At 41.0% G+C, this 18,520-nt stretch overlaps 1 protein-coding gene across 2 annotated transcripts in view; it reads left to right on the top strand.

Annotated features, from left to right (window-relative positions):
• The window catches only part of sbf2 (SET binding factor 2), a 95,853-nt gene that overhangs the window by 58,804 nt on the left and 18,529 nt on the right, over positions 1–18,520 (top strand). For both annotated transcript variants that reach the window (XM_020606097.1, XM_020606104.1), the window contains exons 17-23: positions 5,260–5,328; positions 11,592–11,762; positions 12,452–12,723; positions 13,771–13,943; positions 14,189–14,262; positions 17,802–17,997; positions 18,120–18,247. In XM_020606097.1, the coding sequence (XP_020461753.1) occupies positions 5,260–5,328; positions 11,592–11,762; positions 12,452–12,723; positions 13,771–13,943; positions 14,189–14,262; positions 17,802–17,997; positions 18,120–18,247 (1,083 nt within the window). The remainder of the gene's footprint in view (positions 1–5,259; positions 5,329–11,591; positions 11,763–12,451; positions 12,724–13,770; positions 13,944–14,188; positions 14,263–17,801; positions 17,998–18,119; positions 18,248–18,520) is intronic.

Genomic DNA, 18,520 nt, shown 5'->3' with positions numbered 1-18,520 from the left:
CGGGATGGGGTCCAGGAGACCTGTTGATGATTTAGATGAAGCAATTGTTGAGGTCAACTCAGAGAGATCTATAGGGGAGAAGTAGTCCAAGTATAAATGAGGTCTTCCAGATGTTTCTAAAGCCATTGTAGTAGATGGCACATCTGCGAGAGCTGTGGGAGTGGTCCGACCAATTTTTTCTCTAATAGTTGTGATTTTATTTGTAAAGAAGCTCATGAAGTCATTGCTGCTGAGATCTAAGGGAATGTTAAGCTCAACAGCACTGTGGCTCTTTGTCAGCCTGGCTACAGTGCTGAAAAGAAACCTGGGGTTGTTCTTATTTTCCTCAATCAGTGATGAATAAAATGTGGTTCTGGCACTATGAAGGGCTTTCTTATATGTTATTAAACTATCTTTCCAGGCTATGAAAAACTCTTCTGACTTAGTGGAGCGCCACCTCCTTTCCATTTTTCGTGATGCCTGCTTTAGGGAGCGGAGCTGCGAGCTGTACCACGGGGCTAGCCTCCTCTGTTTCACTACCTTCTTTTTCAGAGGGGCAATGGTATCAAGTGTATTACGCAGGAAGGCTGCAGTACTATCAACAAGATTATCGATTTGTGTGGGAGTAAGGTTAAGGTGGCCTCCTTCCACTGTGTTGGCAAACGGCACTGAAGTAGATAAAGATGGAATTATTTCCTTAAACTTGGTAACAGCATTGCCAGATGGACATCTGCTGTAGTGGAATTGTTTCCCACATAGAGTATAATCCATTAATGGAAATTCAAAAGTTATTAGAAAATGGTCAGACAGAAGAGGGTTATGGGGAAAAACTATTAAGTGTTCAGTTTTGATGCCATATGTCAGAACCAGATCAAGAGTGTGATTAAAACAGTGAGTGGGTTTATTTAGTTTGAGAGAAGCCAACTGAGTCTAATAATGAACAGAATGCATTGTTGAGGCTGTCATTGTCGGCATCTACATGAATATTAAAGTCGCCTACTATGATTATTTTATCTGTACTAAGCACTAAATCAGACAGAAAGTCTGAGAATTCACTTAAAAACTCTGAATAAGGAGCAGGTGGACGGTATACAATAACAAACAGAACAGGCTTTTGAGTTTTCCAGTTTGGGTGTGAGAGACTCAGGGTGAGACTTTCAAATGAGTTATAACTATGTTTAGGTCTAGGGTTGATTAATAGGCTTGAGTCAAAGATCGCTGCCACGCCACCACCTCGGCCTGTGTTTCGAGGGATGTGACAGTTACTGTGACTAGGTGGAGTGGATTCATTTAGACTGACATATTCTTCCTGCTGTAAACCATGTTTCAGTAAGACACAATAAGTCAAAGTGATGTTCACTTATCAAATCATTCACTAACAGAGATTTAGATGAGAGAGATCTGATATTTAATAGTCCACATTTGTTTGTGTATTGTAGTGTGTATTGTGTTGTCATCTTTTTCTTCAAGATAGAAACCTGGCATTTGTTCTTGGCTTTCATTTCCTGCTGTCAGCTCAGATGTGAGGCTTTTGTCTCAGATGAGCTGTACAAGGAATAAAAATAGTAAATTGCTTGGCCAGTAATTACTTTCACATTCTGCACTCTGCCCCTTCTTTCAGCGCCCAGCCACATAAGAACCCAGAATGATGTGACACAGTGCTCCACAACCAGCAGTTGTGTATGGGTGTGTGTAAGAGGCCCTTTGGTGCCTGACGAAGCCAGAGTTACCTATTTACTCTTTGCACAGTGACAACATGCATGATGCCTCATTAGGATTTCTGGCGTATACAATATGTCAGGGTCAGAATCAGAATCAGCTTTATTGGCCAGGTGTGTCGGACACACAAGGAATTTGACTCTGGTACATCAGCTCTCAATGTGCAAAATAAGCAGTATAGACAGGTAGTAAACAATGCAGACAGACAAGGAATGCTCATTGTGAAATGGGATAAGTAGGAATAAAAACAGAGTACTTAAAACTAGAGACCTGTACGAATCCATATAATCTGTACAAGGTAAATTTACAGGTGTTGCACTGAGGGTTATTGTCCAGTCATACTGTTGTTGGTTAAGTGTTCATCAGAGTGACAGCCTGGGGGAAGAAACTGTCCCTGTACCTGGTTGTCTTGGTGTACAGTGACCTGTAACGTCATCCAGAGGGGAGGAGTTCAAACAGATTGTGTCCAGGATGTGAGGGGTCAGCAGTGATCCTCTCTGCCCTCCTTTTGTTGATGTGGGACATTGATTTGCAATGATGACATCATCATTATTATGTATTTCAACATTTATCATTTAACTGTCGGCTTCAAGCTAAGTGACAGTTCTGTTTTCTGGTTGTAATTAGTGCTTCCCTTTGGAAGTGTTGCAGGGGGAGCACAGAGTGTAATGTAATACAAAAATGTAGAGGTCAAAGGTTAAGAAATTAGAAACCAGGGGGTACTGTACTTTTCAACATTTGTTCATTTTTCTTTCTTTACACTTTTTTGTAATTCACCAAAAAGTTTAGTGATGTATGTTTCCTGTTTAAACATCTGCTGAAATCCTTCTCTGTGCTGTTTCTCTACACATTAACCCTCATGAAGATATCTGAGTTAGTTTGCTGGTGCGTGTGTGTCTGTGCACGTTGGTTGGTGCTCCAGCTTTTAGAAGTCAACATTGCACAAGCCATGTGGGGGAATGAGCCCTGTTGTGTATCCTGGCATCCCAACCATTTCCTGTCTGATAGTATTATGAGCCCTTTGTGCTTTGCTCTCTTATGGCCGAAGACGTCATGACGGCACTCTGAGTGGTAGTTTACTGTGAGAGGGAATTAGGACAGGAGGTTTTTGGAAAGTGGCCACTATGGTGAGTTTGACCATCTGACGTGGAACATTTTGGAAGAACACACAGATGTTGGATAAAGTATGAATCTTCATCTGACAGTCCTGTTTGGATTTTAGGCTGATGAACTGATAAATGCCTAACTGAGTCTGTTCCCCTTGTGCCCCCTAGAGCTGAAAGATAGCCTCCTACAATTTAGTCATTTTTCCTTTAATGGTGAATAAATGACTTCATTATATTTTTACATTATTTAGATCATAAATTACTCTCTTGTGAAAACATGGCCCCTGTCTGGCTTAGTGGTCTTGATGGACTGCCTTACATAACGTGGTCACCGGGAATGTGCATTGGGTATCATTCCTGTGTTCAGATAACTGTTTTTCTAGGATGTCCACCGGTTTGTCCAGGTAAACATCTGCATTATTCACATTTCATTGCTTTCACTGCAGAATCTCTGTTTGTTGTTTGTCTGGAAACAAACGAGGTCCACTGCGAAGGGCTATTCCCCTTCCTCTTGTTAATTCAAACCACAATTAACAGTAACAGCCCACTAAATTAAGATTTATAGAACCACAGAATTCTGTCTCAAGTGCCAGTTCATCTCACAGCTTTTTGGAAAGTGCTAACATCTCTGAAACACACAGGAAGCTGCTGTTTGTCCACGTCCTCCAGTGTTTATGTCATGTGCAAATGTCTGAGACAATGTTAGCCATCGTAGCTCCTGAATGATGGGGAAAATGGGTGAGATGCTGATAGACTACAGTACGCACAGCTCTGCTCGACTACTCTTTCACTTTTCTTTCAGTGTAGTCTGAATTAGTTGACCTTCAAAGCTTTTGGTCTGTCATTTAGGCAGGAGATTAAGGTCAGCAAACCCGATAATGTCAGCTTTGTACGAAATGTGAGGTGTTCATCATCTGAACATGACCTCAGCTTTTTTTGTGAAACGTCTGAAATGTCTATCATCAGCAGCTACTGTTAACTCATGACATTCATTGCTGAAAGAATGCTAATTTGTTACAGTGTCACTTTTCTGCCTGTGTGTCTCTACTTGTTCTATTTTGCCTGGAGTCCATGAACTTCTGTGGCCTGCAGTGTTTTTAAGGATGCTGGTAAACAATGCTTTGGTGCCGCTCCAACCTGGAACATTTTACCACAGCCCAAATAGCTGCAAAGAAGAGCTCTAGGGACAAGAAAAATAAAACAGAAACTATGTTGCTATGTCGACAGGGGGCCAGGCTTTCATGTGTAGCTGTGTGTGTTTTGAGTTTTCTCCCCTGTCTACATTCTTGTCTCCTTTTTTTTTTTTTTTTTTTTTGAGGAATGGTGGAAATAAAGGCCCCTGTTGGATCAGATCAGAAAGTGCAGGATTCTTCTTCCTATCTTTCCCGCCAAAATTAAAGATAGTATGCTGCATATTTTTAGAAAAACTCTTACTCTATAGCCAAGACGTCCCACTGAAGGTTATGAGTTGCAGCACCAGCTCAGATTCAAAGCTGTTTATGTACATGGCCTTAAGTCAAGTTTACTCTGGCCATTCTCATTTACGCAGTCCCAACAGAGTTTACTGGAGATAAGTGCAAGCTTCCTATGAATTAAGTACTTTTGAGTCCTTTTTTTCTTATTCTTCTGTTCACATTTTTCTCTCTGATCTTTGTATGAAAGTTTAGTTTGGACCCCTAAGTCCTCTGCTCTAAGCCTCTTAATGTGCTACTCATCTTAATACTATTCTCTTGAAATCACCATTAAGTGACCTAAAACAATCCCAGATACAAAGACATGTTGGCCTGGTGTGTAAATGTACAATATTTTCACCTAGTCCCTGATTTTGAGAAACTAAAAAAAACAGAGAATTGAACTTGCTTTCTGGTTGTGACTGCTTGATTAATGGACACAGCATTAGTATAGCCAAAAGGACTGGGTTTTATGCTAAGTCTTCCTTCAAGGAGACTTGTATGGCAATCTAGTTGAGGAATGCAAAATGTAAAATTACCAATAAAATCAAGACTGGAGTGCTCTGACAATTGTGTTAGAGCATGGATTATATAAGGCTATTGAAAGCATATGTCCTAAAAGGTTGAGCAGAGGAGAGTGAATGGTTTTGTCAGAACTTTGTTGAGCATCTGACATTTAACAGGGCAGTGTCTTTACTTGACAGGGAGCTACATTGTCTATAGAGTCTTTGCCCCCCAGTCTTTGCCCCATATCACATTTCTGCATTGCTAATTTGCAGACATTTGTTAGTGATGCCAAAAGACATAAGCTTCTTCTTATGAATTTCATTTCATAATTGATTCAGAATTGCAGTGCATAAGATGGGTCTTCTTTCCCCATTGACCTAGGTGTATGTGTGACTTCTCTGTTGGAAACCTCTGCTGCTTATTTTGGGGCAGCAAAACAGATGTCTTCTGTTGTGTCTTGTTCTGATGCAGCTTCTCCCCTGTTGTTTGACCCACAGGACTGTTCCAGCTCAGAGGAGTACACAGTGGCTGCTGCATTGCTGCCCCTGTCAACAGCCTTTTACAGGGTAAGGGACTGAGTTGAAAAGACGGATGTATATGAGTTCAACCTGATGCTTATGTTCTGCTTATTTTCATTATTATGCATACAAACTACTGCTTTGTCAGGTATACAGTGGCAGTGTAGCATCTACTGAATCAATTTACTACAAAATACTACATATTTTTCATTTACCTCCACTCGCATCTCACCAGCTCTAATAAATTTGAGGTGAGCAAGAAATGTCTCTGCAGAAAAAATGTCCACATTGCTCAGAATAATTGTCAACAGGCCTCAGTGACTGTGACCATAAAGTCAAGCGGATACCTCTGCAAACATTTTCTTTGAGCGTGTTTACCTTCAAGCCCATTTCCACACTGAAAACTGTCTGCAGACCAGTTTTAACTGTTTCTCTGATTATCAACAGTACATTGTGTTAACAGCTGGTGTTGGCTGGTATAATACACTGGGAAGTCTGGTATATCAGCTGATAACTGCAGATATTTCTTTGCATGGCACTGGTGTCATTTACAGTAGATACTATGTCTCCACATTATACTGTATATATAATATATATACTGTAGTTTGTCCAGCAAAGAGAACTTCCAGGTTTAATTTAAGGAGTCCTTAAAAAAGTGTATGTTACATGTTTATGTGAAAAGGGAAAATCAGCCAATATAGTTTTAAAATTCTGATCATTATTCTTATTTCATTTAAAATATGAATATTGTTTCCAGGCTAAAAATCCAGCATCACTGGGGCTTACGTTAACTCTACACCCCCACAGCTTGCTTGTTACTATGGAGATAGAAACAACTGTCTGGTTTGGGGTTTTTGTTGGGTACCAGTACCATACCCTGATGGGCTGGCCTGGGATCTGGCCCACACATGACTCATCCCCTTCACATGCCCCAGACTGATGTAACTCTCTTAGATAAACCCTATGTTTAGTTTTTCTTGCTTCTCTTCAGGACCACCAGCATTGAAAATGAATCATTTAAGTCAGTGTTGTGTTAGCTTGTCACACCATATAACAACTATATACCACAACAAAACTGTTCTGCTTCATAAGAATATTCATTTATCATAAGTCACAGTTATTACACACTGCCATGGTTTCCCTCTTTTTCAGTTAGAAGCTTATAAATGATTTCTTGTCTGGCACTGATAACTAATTAGAAGAAAAAATATTTTGAAAATGCAGCACAGCACATTTTCCTTGTTATTTACACATGATTGGAACTGGTGACAAGCCTGAGCTCTCTCACCCGAAGGGTGAAAAGTAAAGTGAGATCAGGAGGGAATCGGCCAAAATGATTTGTAATCTCTGGTTTAGTGGTGGAAGGATCATGCATTGGAAATATGAGGAAAAACAAAGCCTGGTAATGGAGCATCTCAGTAGCTGTCATCATTAATATGGACTGAGAGTCATGCATGATCCTGACTTTTAACAATTGATCCATCATTTCACATGTTTTTGGACATGTTCAATAAACTTTTTTTCTCTTTGCAAATTTGAGCATTATAAAATACAGCCTTATAAATTTGGTAACATGAAGCAGATGCACTGGTTTTGCAAAGAACAATATGAACCGTACCATGACAACGCAGCATACACTACATAACATAGAGAGTTTACATACAGTACCAGGTAGTTGTTATATAAGTATACAATATCCAAAATATTTCATCTCATCTATCAGAAGCTCCCCACTATCCTGAGCCTCTATTATAATTTAAAACATGTAACATCCTCTGTGAGACTGCTAGCATGGGATTAGCATGTACAGTAGCACTGATGGTACAGTAGTCTGTGGTAGGCCGTGTCTTCAGGGTAATTTTCATGCAACATTTGTTCCTTAGTCTCAATGAAACTGTGTTTTAAATGAAGGAAACTTTATTTAACCAGCTCTCACAACTGAACTGATATTGGACATATTTCTATTTGTGCATATGAGCCCTACTTTAGAAGTGGTTTGGTGCAGCTGCAGTAGAGTATGACGGTGCAGTGCTGTCGCTCTGTAGCGTGAAGAAGGCTCCAATACTTGCTAGCAACACTAGGAAAATGATTTGAGAGTTTTTCCAAATTCACAGCTTGCTTGTTCTGAGTCAAATCATTGACCAACTGAAAAACATGCTGTTTTTTTGTTTTTGTTTTGTTTTGTTTTTTAACTGCCAAATGTTGGGTGAAAAATTGCATTGCACATTAGAAAATTTTAAAATTCAGGAGTCAGACTTTGGTCGAATCCCTGTTTGGTGTTCTTGGCCAGGCTGTCGGTGTGTTCATGTTACAGTGGCACTGCCCCCAAAGCCCTTCAGTCTCAAGGTCGGGGAATGTGGGAAGCTCCCTCACAACTGTCTGCTCCCAGACTCTGCTGTGTCACGCAGTGCTTAGATCCATTACTAGCCTGTTTTGAAACTGAACAGCTTATGCTTTTGGCCCACATTCTATGATCCGATGTTTTGTTTTCCTATTAATTAATTGGCCTCCCCTCTGCTTGACCGCTCTGAATGTTTTGCTCAAACTAAGGCACTTACGGAACAGTATTTGATAGGTTTTTGTTAGTATAATAGAAAATCACACGGATGGGGTCATTCGAACTGTGTAGGTAAAGTTCATTAGGACACCACATTGGCCCTTTGTTACAGTTGATATTTTACATTTTGTTGTGATTCATCTGATGACAATTACTCTGGTATTCATTATCTGTCAAAAGGTGGGTTTATTTGGAGGTTTCAGTTCAATCAGTTCTCTTTCTGCCCTTTTCACTGCAGCATAATATTTTTTCTTACATTTGAATGTGCCACAAGAGCAAATGTTTCTATCTGTGGAAAAGACAACAGCTAGAGAAAACCCCAAACACAGTTCTGGACAACTTGCATAACAAGACCACTTGAGTGTTAGCATTCTTTCAACCCTAGTTTATGCATGAGGGATTTGGTAGCTCAATCTGTCAGATTGGTCTACACCGCGTCCTCATGAGAAAACATACATACTCGGTGACCCTTGTGTACAGCTCTTGACTTACCGTATTTCTGTCTAGTTTGTCTTGGAACAATGTTAGTTTTGTATCATGGTGTTATACAGTTCTGCCCTGTGGATGCCATGATGGGTCTGTTTATTAGTTTGACTTCCACCATGTTTTCCCTGTTTGTTTTACATGACTGGATACTATAAATGCATTTTTTGAGTGCAGGTTTTTTCATGGTTTCACACTGACACAGGTGGATTGTGTACAGGTCAGGCATGCGTTTCCACAAAGGACATGTTCAGAAATACGATCTACAATTTAGGAATGCTATGAATCTCTCCAAAACACTGCTGCTCCAGTAAGGCTGGTGACATACAGTATCAGATACAGCAGTCTTCACCCAGTGTCTGCATACAAGTATGCACTCCCTTCTGTGACGATATGCACAAATTCTCAGTCTTTGAGACACAGTTGCTCTGTGTGATGCTGTGTTGCTGTCTAGCTGATGTTTGGAGACCGCTCTGAATCTTGGGTTTATATCCCAAAGATCAAAACAAGATGGTAAGTCTTCATAGTCTCATTCCTCTGACCTGTGCTCAGCATTTTCTCCTTTGTCCCCCTTTGTGGTTTCTGCTTGTTTTGTACCCTTTCTCCCCTTCACTAGTCACATGACCAGATGGGTCTGATAGCTGTATACTCCCTGCTTACCCTTCATCTACACTTCCTACGTTTCCTTCCTTTTTCCTTTCCTTTCTTCTCTCCTTCCCTGTTCTCTTCCTTGCCTATCTGTGTTGTGCATGTGTATGTAATCTCTGTGTATTATTGTATTAGGAAGAGCTGACCTCGGTCAAGATGACCTGCACACATCTGACAAGTTAAAAAAAAAAAAAAGCACAGCTCGCCTAGTATGGACAGCGTAAACAAATTACACACACAGCCAGACCCCTTACACCCACACACAACATCTGCTGTAACCCACACAGCACACTTCCTTGACAGAAAGGTATTTTACTGCTCGAAGGGCTGCACTTCTTATTGTGTTTGTCTTTATTCATTTATGGACATATTATGTACTGTACAATCATATCATCATGTCTTCAAATAGCTCAGAAGGAAACACATGTTCAGCTAGTTGTTTGGTGAGCTACCTGAAATGTTTGGTGAGTTACTTTAAATGTTTGGTGGCTAGAACAGCAGTTGAAATGTTATGCTAGTGCTAATGACTGTTTGGCAACCGTGAGCCTGAATTATTAAGAGAGTTGTGCTGTGTGTGGGAGTAGGCAAAGAGGGGTTGGTTCTGGGACGCTGGAACGCACTGTTGAGCCTTCTTGGTGTCGTGCACCCAAAACAACGAAGCATCAGTTAGTGAGAGGGTGCCCACCTGATGACCCTGTCTGTGTCTCACTGTTTTAGCCCAAATAGTGGCAAAAACCCTTGTTTTGTCCCACTCTCTCTGTGCAACCTCTGGTCTGGCAGCCACTTGTCTTGTTTTTTTTATTTTTTTATTTTATTTTAGCTGCTGAGAGCTCCTCTATGAATGGTTACTCAAAGGGACTCCTCTCAGTATGAAAAACACTGCTTATAATCTTTGCTGGGGGACAGGCGGGGCTCATTTATGGACTGAATTTTGACAACACAGGGTAGAGAAGCTGGAATAACAACAGAAGTGTGAAAGAGGAGGGTAGTAGCAGAGAGAGGCACTACATCTTGTCCCATTTCACTTGATTTAACAGACTATATGCAAAATCTTAGTTTTTGCACCTTTTAGTGCAATGCTTTTGTTTTTTCCTTGATAAAAATCATCAGTTTGTTGAAGAAATTGTGCAAATCGAATCTAATCTCAGACCACTGTAAGATGATTGAAATGAATTTTGTTTGGTAAATACCCCTTTTTGTTCTGTGTTTATTCCTTGACCTGTTTTGTTTCACCATCACCTTTTTATTATTTGTTATTATTTTATTATCTGTTTAGCCTCTGTCGTTAGCCAGCAGGATATTTGAGACTCATTCTTAAACACATGAAAATCTGCTGAACTCAGCAGTGTCACATGTTGTTTCATTTTTACAGTGTAATATTAGAAGAAGAGCAGCAGGAGACTAAACTTCAGCAGTTTTGTAAGAACAAGTTAGAATGTGTTCGAATTTTCCAAGATGTTTTTCCTACAGTTTTTGTCCTTTACTAACATTTTCACTAGTAACAGTTCTAGATCGTTAATTTGTAGCTGTGTGAATCATTTCTGTTGCAAATGAGAACAAAAAACTATAGCTGAATTAAAAGGAGAATGGTGGATGTATTAGCTCTTGTGAATTAAGACACCCATGTGAACAATAGTTTGTGTTTGCTGCTGTGTAGGCATTAGTTCTCTGGTTGTCCCCTGTCCTCCCAGCTCTCCTCTTCCTTGGCTTCTGGCCCATCTTACTGGGAATACTGTAGAGCTGTTTTGGTTCTGTCTGTTATAATTACACTAAACCCTCCAGTTCTCATCCTTTAAAAGCAAAATGTGAAGAGATAATGAAAACCACTGTACTGTGTCAGGCTCAGGGGAAAGAAATCAGAAACTAATCTAATAACAGGCCGTGAGCCGTACACACGGCCTTGAGACTACTGCAGGGAGATGGACGGTTGGTGAATGTTTGTTGTGGCCAGTCATTTATCGACATACTGTGCTTCTGGTTCAGCCCATGTTATTTGTGGTGTGCTGCTGTTTCTCCAGTATTGCGCTGTGGTGTTTTACCAGCATTAATGCCTCTAGCAGAGCACTATACATTCTACGATACACAGATCATTTTGCCCCCACTTCTCCTCAGTATTTTGGCAAACTCCTTTGCAAGGGGCACTTACTGCGGTAGAGCCCCTCTTTATCTGAATACTTGATGGGAAATAAACCTGCATGATCCCCTAAACCATCAGTTTAATTTAGTAACTTCAAGTGTGTATAAATCATCTTTTTCCATACTGTCTGCCTTGTCTCATTAAACTGTATTTACACTGAGTGAAATAATAAAACCCAAGACTCCATGTTTTTATGTCTGTTTCATCAAATGAAAATACTCTAGATGTTTTCTGCATTATTTTATACACCAAAGGAAATCTGAGCCTGACATATCTGGCATCCTAGGACACTTTGGAATTTCCTCTAGAATTTAAAATAAATTTCAGTGGTATTCAACACTGGGCTGTGCAGCAAATGCTTTTACCCACTGGGTTATAAATGTAAAGACAGTGCCACATTTGTCACTGTTGCATGCGGTAGCACAGTCAGCTGTTTAATGTTGCTATTTTACATCCTGATTTTATGAAGTGTGTTTTGTCTTGCAGAAATTGGCTGCTGGGGTGAACCAGTTTGCCTACACCTGCATTCAGGACCATCCCATCTGGACCAACCAGCAGTTCTGGGAAACCACTTTCTACAGCGAGGTACAGAGCCAGATCCGAGCCCTTTACCTTAACACTCCAGAGGAGAAAGGGGGCATCACTGCCAGGCTAAAGGTAAGAAAGGAAAATTAACCAATATGAGTAAATATTGTGTGCTAACCCCACTATTTTAACTCGTATTATAACTGACATTGAGCGAAACAAAAAGGAAGGGCACAAGATAATTTATAGAATAGCATTTGCAGATTTTCTCATAGCATGTTATCATTTCATCATTATTTTGTCTGTGTTTAAAGTTTAACTGTGAGATAGAGAATCGGTTTCAAATAATAAAGCAAAATGAAAAGTGGAAAATTATTCTCTGGTTGACTGCTGCCATTCTACAAGTCATCAGCCTGTGGCTAGCAATAAGGCATATGGCATCACGGCATTGTAAAGGTCAGCGTCTCTACACACCTGAGTTTACAATCTGTGCTTAAGAGAAAACATTTACCCAAAGAAACCAATAAAAGAAACGTCCGCACCTTGTCACGCTTTAGCTGTATCTATTAATACATAAACAACATTTTGATCTATTTGACCTTCATCAGGTATGGGCTATACTACAATCAGTTCTGGGAAGCCACCTTCATCAGGTGTCTGCTATGATACCTGGTGAAGGTCAAAAGGACCAAAGCATTGTTTGTGTATTAATAAATACAAATAAAGCATGACGGTGTGCGGATGTTTCTTATAGGGTGACACCATGACGGTCACGGACCTAAAAAAAAAAAGTTCTCTCAAACTCCATTTGTCTTTTCCAGGATGTGGGTCACGTTCCTGCAGTGGACAGAAATGAGGAGCAGACGGCCATGAACCTGGGGGCAGAGCAATTGCGTCTGTGGCCCAGCCTGAGCAAAGAGAAGCAACAGGAGCTGGTGAAGAATGAGGAGAGCACCGTGTTCAGCCAGGCCATCCACTACGCCAGCCTCATGGTTTACCTGCTGGTGCCTTTGGACACCAGTAAGAACAAGCTGCTGCGCAATGCCCCTGCTGCTGACTGGGAGAGTGGCAGCAACAGCATCGTCACCAACAGGTCAGAAGAGGGTTAGCGTACTGTGGTTCAGTGTCAGACTAGAGAAAGGATGTAATTAGCTGTTGTTTAACATCTAGACTAGAACATATTTTTGGCATGTTTAGTGTTGGTAAGGTAAAACAATCAATCTTATTTGGAGGACTCCTACAGTAAAGGTAAGGTTATATGACATAGGAGTTACGTACCATTCTTAGTGAAGTGATGATAAGTATGTGGGTGGATGTGGCATAACTCACCGTCTACATGATACCTTCCTGTTTAGCCAAATGGAACACAGCTCCTTGTTTGTTTCCAGCCCACATCCATCCTGTGGGCCTACATCGCTACTGCACAAAACATTGTGAGGCTCATTTACCTCTGCTGAGAAGTTTAAAACCCTGAGGGTGTCTTTAATGAGCCTACACTGTACTCACCTAAACCGGAAAGATGGCAATGGAAGTGATTTCTCTTGCAGTGAAATAACTGTAGAGTGAAATAAATCTGGGACGATTCCACCTTCTGTGCTTTTCCAAAAATATCTTGTTCCAAATTTCAGGTTTTGTTACCAAGTAGCCAGAACACACTTAATTGTTATGTACACTATGTAGGCATTGTTTATACACTTTGTCCTAATAGTCACAAGAACACGATGTTACACAATGTTTTATTTTAGCGTCGATTTGTAGTGAGATATCAGAAGTGTAATGGCCAAGAATTTGTTTTTGTGGATGTTTTCACTTTTTCCTTTCATTGTTGCCCCAGACGTGTTTGTTTCTCAGAGGACATTTGGATCTCATCACTCACTATTTGTGCATTCAGAGAAAAGGTTGCATCACTACCTCGTGTTAAGCATTCTTCTTGGCTAATACAATCTGACTGATTGATCCGGGCGTCAACACTTGGATTACGCCATGCTGCAGATCACTCTCACAGCTCTTTATCACGGAGCATCTCCCATGCCATTTGTGTCAACATACAATTCTGACTGCAGATCAGATCTCCTGGACATGGTACCATACATAACTTGACCTTTCTCATGTTTGCTCTGTCATCATGTGTGTTTTGTAGCATTGCAGGCAGTGTGGCGGAGAGCTTTGACACAGAAAGTGGGTTTGAGGACTCTGAGAACAGCGACGTGGCTAACTCTGTGGTCAGGTTTGTTGCCCGCTTCATCGACAAGGTGTGCACAGAGAGCGGAGTAACTCAAGAGCACATCAAGAGCCTGCACAGCATGATCCCAGGTACAGCGCTCAGTGTTCCTTCACAGTCTGTGACTGTCTTATTTCCCTCAGTACAGAGTACTGTGTACATACTCATCATAGGCCAACAGAAGCCTTTGAGCTGATTAACTCCTCACATATTAAATCTTTAAATCTGCAACCCACTCTGACTGTATGAATATGTGTTCACGTTTTCCTGTGTACCATCTCGGTGTGTGCACTTGTGTGTGCGCGTGTGGTAACTGACCCCAACTTCTGACCCACAGGCATCGTAGCCATGCAGATGGAGGCTCTCGAGGCAGTTCACAGGGAGAGCAGGAGGTTACCCCCTATTCACAAGGTGAGTGTTGCTGTGCACTGAGCTGCTGGGAATTCAGCTCCATATACAGTGTACACGATTACATGGTCAGACTTTTTTCAACTTTTGCAACTTGCTTAGAAATATTTAAAAATTGAAGTCTAGCGAGCGAGACCCAAAGTGAAAGCACAATTTCTGGGTTCTGTTGTGGAAGTTAGAAAAGCTAATTCCAAATTCCTGTTCTATAATAACACACTTGTAACATAGCAAGTTAAATGTCATCGGCCTGAGAGACTGAGGTCCCCCTGAGCTATGGTAATAGAAAGAAGAGTTCCAGATGGCTTAGAAGGTTTTAGACAAGAACTTCTCTTACAAGAGAGAGTTGGTTGATATTATGTAGTTACACTGACGTATAATACATCCAAGAATGCATAGACGGTGGTAGCTGTAGTTTTTTTTTTTTTTTTATGGTATTAAAATATATTTTGTTTAACTTGTTATCTTGTAAACTTTAGCTTAAAACAAGATAAATAGATAAGGTTTTATTTAATAAAGAATCTCTACCAATTTGAATACTAATTCAACAGTGGAGTTTGATATAATGAAGGTTTTTATTCATGTCCTAACTCAGTTATGTCCACAGTTTACTCTGTTTGGTTGCTAGGATGGAGAGTGCCAGTCTCATCATCTCATCCAGTATTTTTCCAGTCAGCATTACAGTTTCATATTTTACCAGTTGCTGTGCTGTATGTCTGCCAGCTCTTGGTAATTCCTCTTTCACACACTCATACACGCAGACAAACATCATGCCAGTACTTCCTTGGGAGCAACCTGGAGCCCACGGTGAGCAGTCGGTCTGTTGCACTTGTGGCTGTTGGACAAAGCTTTGGTCCTAGACTGCAAGCTTTGAGCAGCATGCAAAAAAATAATAAAAGTGCATGAACACCACTGACAATTTGCAGTAATTGTGGTAATGGTAGCAATAACAGCAAGAACAAAAACAGTGAACGTATTTAAGGTGCAGGTCTAATAAGAAGCGGAGCTCACAGCAGTAATGAGGTCCGGGGGGGCTCTTTTTAGTCTCACAGTTTATTCAGAGATTCAGGAAGTTTTTATTATGTCCTAGCCAGACCTCTAATCCCCCAGGTCAGCTATGTCCTTAGTGGGAAATGCTGTGAATGACCTAATACCCCTCCTAGTTGGTATTCGTGGCCGCGGAACAACTGAGTGTTTCTTTTCTGGGTTTGGAGGCCAGAAGTAGCTGAAGCAATACAGGGTGAAGACGTGACTGTTGTTACATTTCCAATAGCAGAAAAAAGTTGGCCATGTGGTGTTTGTTTCTGAGACATGGTTAATCACTCAAAAATTTGTTTTTTCTTATTTTTATATCCCATCAATACAGTCATGGCCAAAAATATTGGTACTCCTGCATTTCTGTCAGATAACGCACCACTTCTCCCAGAAAATTGTTACCATCACAAATTCTTTTGTATTCTCATGTTTATTTCTTTTGTTTTGCATTGGAACAACACAAAAAAAGCCAAATCTGATACTTTCTACACAGAACTCCAGAAATGGACTCGACAGAGTCGTTGACACCCTAAGCTTAATATTTGGTAGCACACCCTTTGGACAAAATAATCAATCACTTCCTGTAGCCATCAGTGAGTTTCTTCCACCTCTCTACTGGAGTTTTGGACCACTCTTCTTTTGCCAGCTGCTCCAGGTCTCAGATTTGAAGGGACCCTTCTCCCAACTGCTGTTTTGAGATCTCTCCATGTGTACTCTATGGGATTTAGATCTGGACTCATTGCTGGCCACTTCAGAACTCTCCAGCTCATTGTCTGAAAACATTTCTAGCTGCTTTTTGAAGTTTCCTTTGTGTCAGCGTCCTGCTGTAAGACCCATGACCTCTGACAGAGACTCAACTTTCTGACACCGGGCCCTACATTGTGCCTCAGAATTTGTTGGTAGTCTTCAGATTTCATAATTCCATACACACCGTCGAGACATGCAGAGCCTGAAGCAGCAAAGCAACCCCAAATCATCAGTGAACCTCCACCGCGTTTGACTGTAGGGACCATGTTCTCTTCTTTGAAGGCCTCATTTCATTCTCTGAAAACGGTAGAAGGATGTGCTCTGTCACAAAGCTCTATTTTAGTCTCATCTGTCCACAGGACATTCTCCCAGAAGGATTGTGGCTTCCTCAGGTAAGTTTTGGCAAACTCCAATCTGGCTTTTTATGTTTCTGTGCCAGCAGTGGGGCCCCCTGGGTCTCCTACCATAGCGCCCCCTTGTGATTCAGATGATGATGAACAGTGCAAGCCGACACTGTTGTCAGCTTGAATTTGTCTGGAAGTTGATCAGGGTTCTTGATCCACCATTCAAACAGTCCTCTGCTGCAATCTGTCATCTACTTTCCTCTCTCATCCAAACCCATGGAGATTAGCTACGACGCCACGGGCTGTAAACCTCTTGACAATGTTGCACACAGCGGACACAGGAACAGTTAAGATCTCTGGAGCTGGACTTGTAGCCTTGAGTTTGCTTTTTCACTACTGTGGTTCCCAAATGCTCAGACAATTCTTTGCTCTTCTTTCTTTTCTCCATGCTCAGTGTGGTCCACACGACACAAAGGCTGAGTCAACCTTTCTTTGAATCTCAACATGCTGACAGTAATATAAAGCAAAGGGTTATTATGAGACTTATTCTAAAATCTTTATTGCATTAGAGTTGTCTTCCATTGTCAAAGTCAGTGTTTATTTGTCATATGCACAGTTAGGAAATGTGTTTCCCTGTACAATGAAATTCTTACTTTGCCATTCACATGAATGCCACACAATACAAATGAAATATAAAGTAGATGAATAAGTAACACAAAATCTGAATCACTTTAAAGCAGCAGATGCAGAGATATAATAAAAATATATAAGAATATAATAAGAGAATGCTACATGGGAGCTGTATGTGCAGCAGTCAACAGTCAATGTGCAATCATGCATGTGCAAACTGAGAATATAAACAGTACAGGTCGACAGTACATGACGTATTTCCTTGTTTTGTCATTGTTTCCTTTACATGTGTGAGTTTGAGGCACAGAGCTGCACGGGCACTTCTGCCCGACTGGAAAGAAATTGAAGAACTGTTCAGATTGTTAAGAATTATTGTCTAAAACACAACGTCAGTTATATCCACATGGCCGTGTGTTTAAAATATAAAAACATGAAGTGAAAACCAGTGGTTATCTGTAGAGAATATGAATTTGGCTTTGTTAGCAGGGTGTGTTCTATTTTTAAAGGACGCTATCTAACGCTTGTGTGCTTGTGAAGTGTGTTTTTGATGATGTCATGCATGTAAAGCTTAAATTTCTCCTCTTTAAGGTCACATGGTGCTCTGAATTGACTTGATGATAAATTGATGTCGTGACTTTTTAAATCTCATTCACTGACGCAAATGCATTTGGGTACCTAACTGTCAGTGAAAAATGCCTAATTTAAGCTGGGACGTGTTCATAGGCTACAATTTGTACATATGTGTCTGTGCCTGCCTGGGTCTAATGTGTAATGTTGTTTTCCTGACAGCCTAAGATTCTGCGTCCAGCTCTGCTTCCTGGAGAGGAGTTTGTATTAGAGGGGTTGCGGGTGCTTCTGGACCCTGATGGCAGGGAGGAGGCCACTGGAGGCCTCCTGGGGGGCCCACACATCCTGCCAGCAGAGGGAGCCCTCTTTCTCACGACCTACCGTATCATCTTCAAAGGCATCCCCCATGATCCACTAGGTAAATACTGAACCACTGCAGTACTAGCCCCTTGTTCTTCTGAAATTCCAAACAATTATTTAAAAACGACAACAACAATCATTTCAGTAATGTGCTGTTGGTATTTGTTGTTTGTTTTCCAGTGGGGGAGCAGGCAGTGATCAGGGCTTTCCCAGTGTCCACCCTTACCAAAGAGAAGAAGATCACCATCCAGAACCAGCTGCAACAGAACATGCAGGAAGGCCTGCAGCTCCGCTCTGCATCATTTCAGGTAAAGACTGAAACACACTACACTCTCATGTTAGAGTGGGTGTGTGTGGTTGTCTGTCTCTAACTGTCAACCTTGTGATAGACTGGCGACCTGTCCAGGGTGTACTCCTCCTCTCACCCAGTGTCACCTGGGGCTGTCCCCCATGTCCCTCTGCTGGATAAGCGTTATCGATAATGGTTGGAAATGCAGTAGAAATCTTTTTTTTTTACTTTTTGTTTCTTATATTAACATAATACTTTTTTCATAAATTACTGGACTACAAGAGGGTTTTCA

The sequence above is a fragment of the Monopterus albus genome, unplaced genomic scaffold (assembly GCF_001952655.1).
Source record: "Monopterus albus unplaced genomic scaffold, M_albus_1.0 scaffold4.1, whole genome shotgun sequence".
Classification (NCBI taxonomy): Eukaryota; Metazoa; Chordata; class Actinopteri; order Synbranchiformes; family Synbranchidae; genus Monopterus; species Monopterus albus.
Note: the sequence above shows the minus strand (reverse complement) of the source record. Positions and strands in the feature narration are given on the sequence as shown.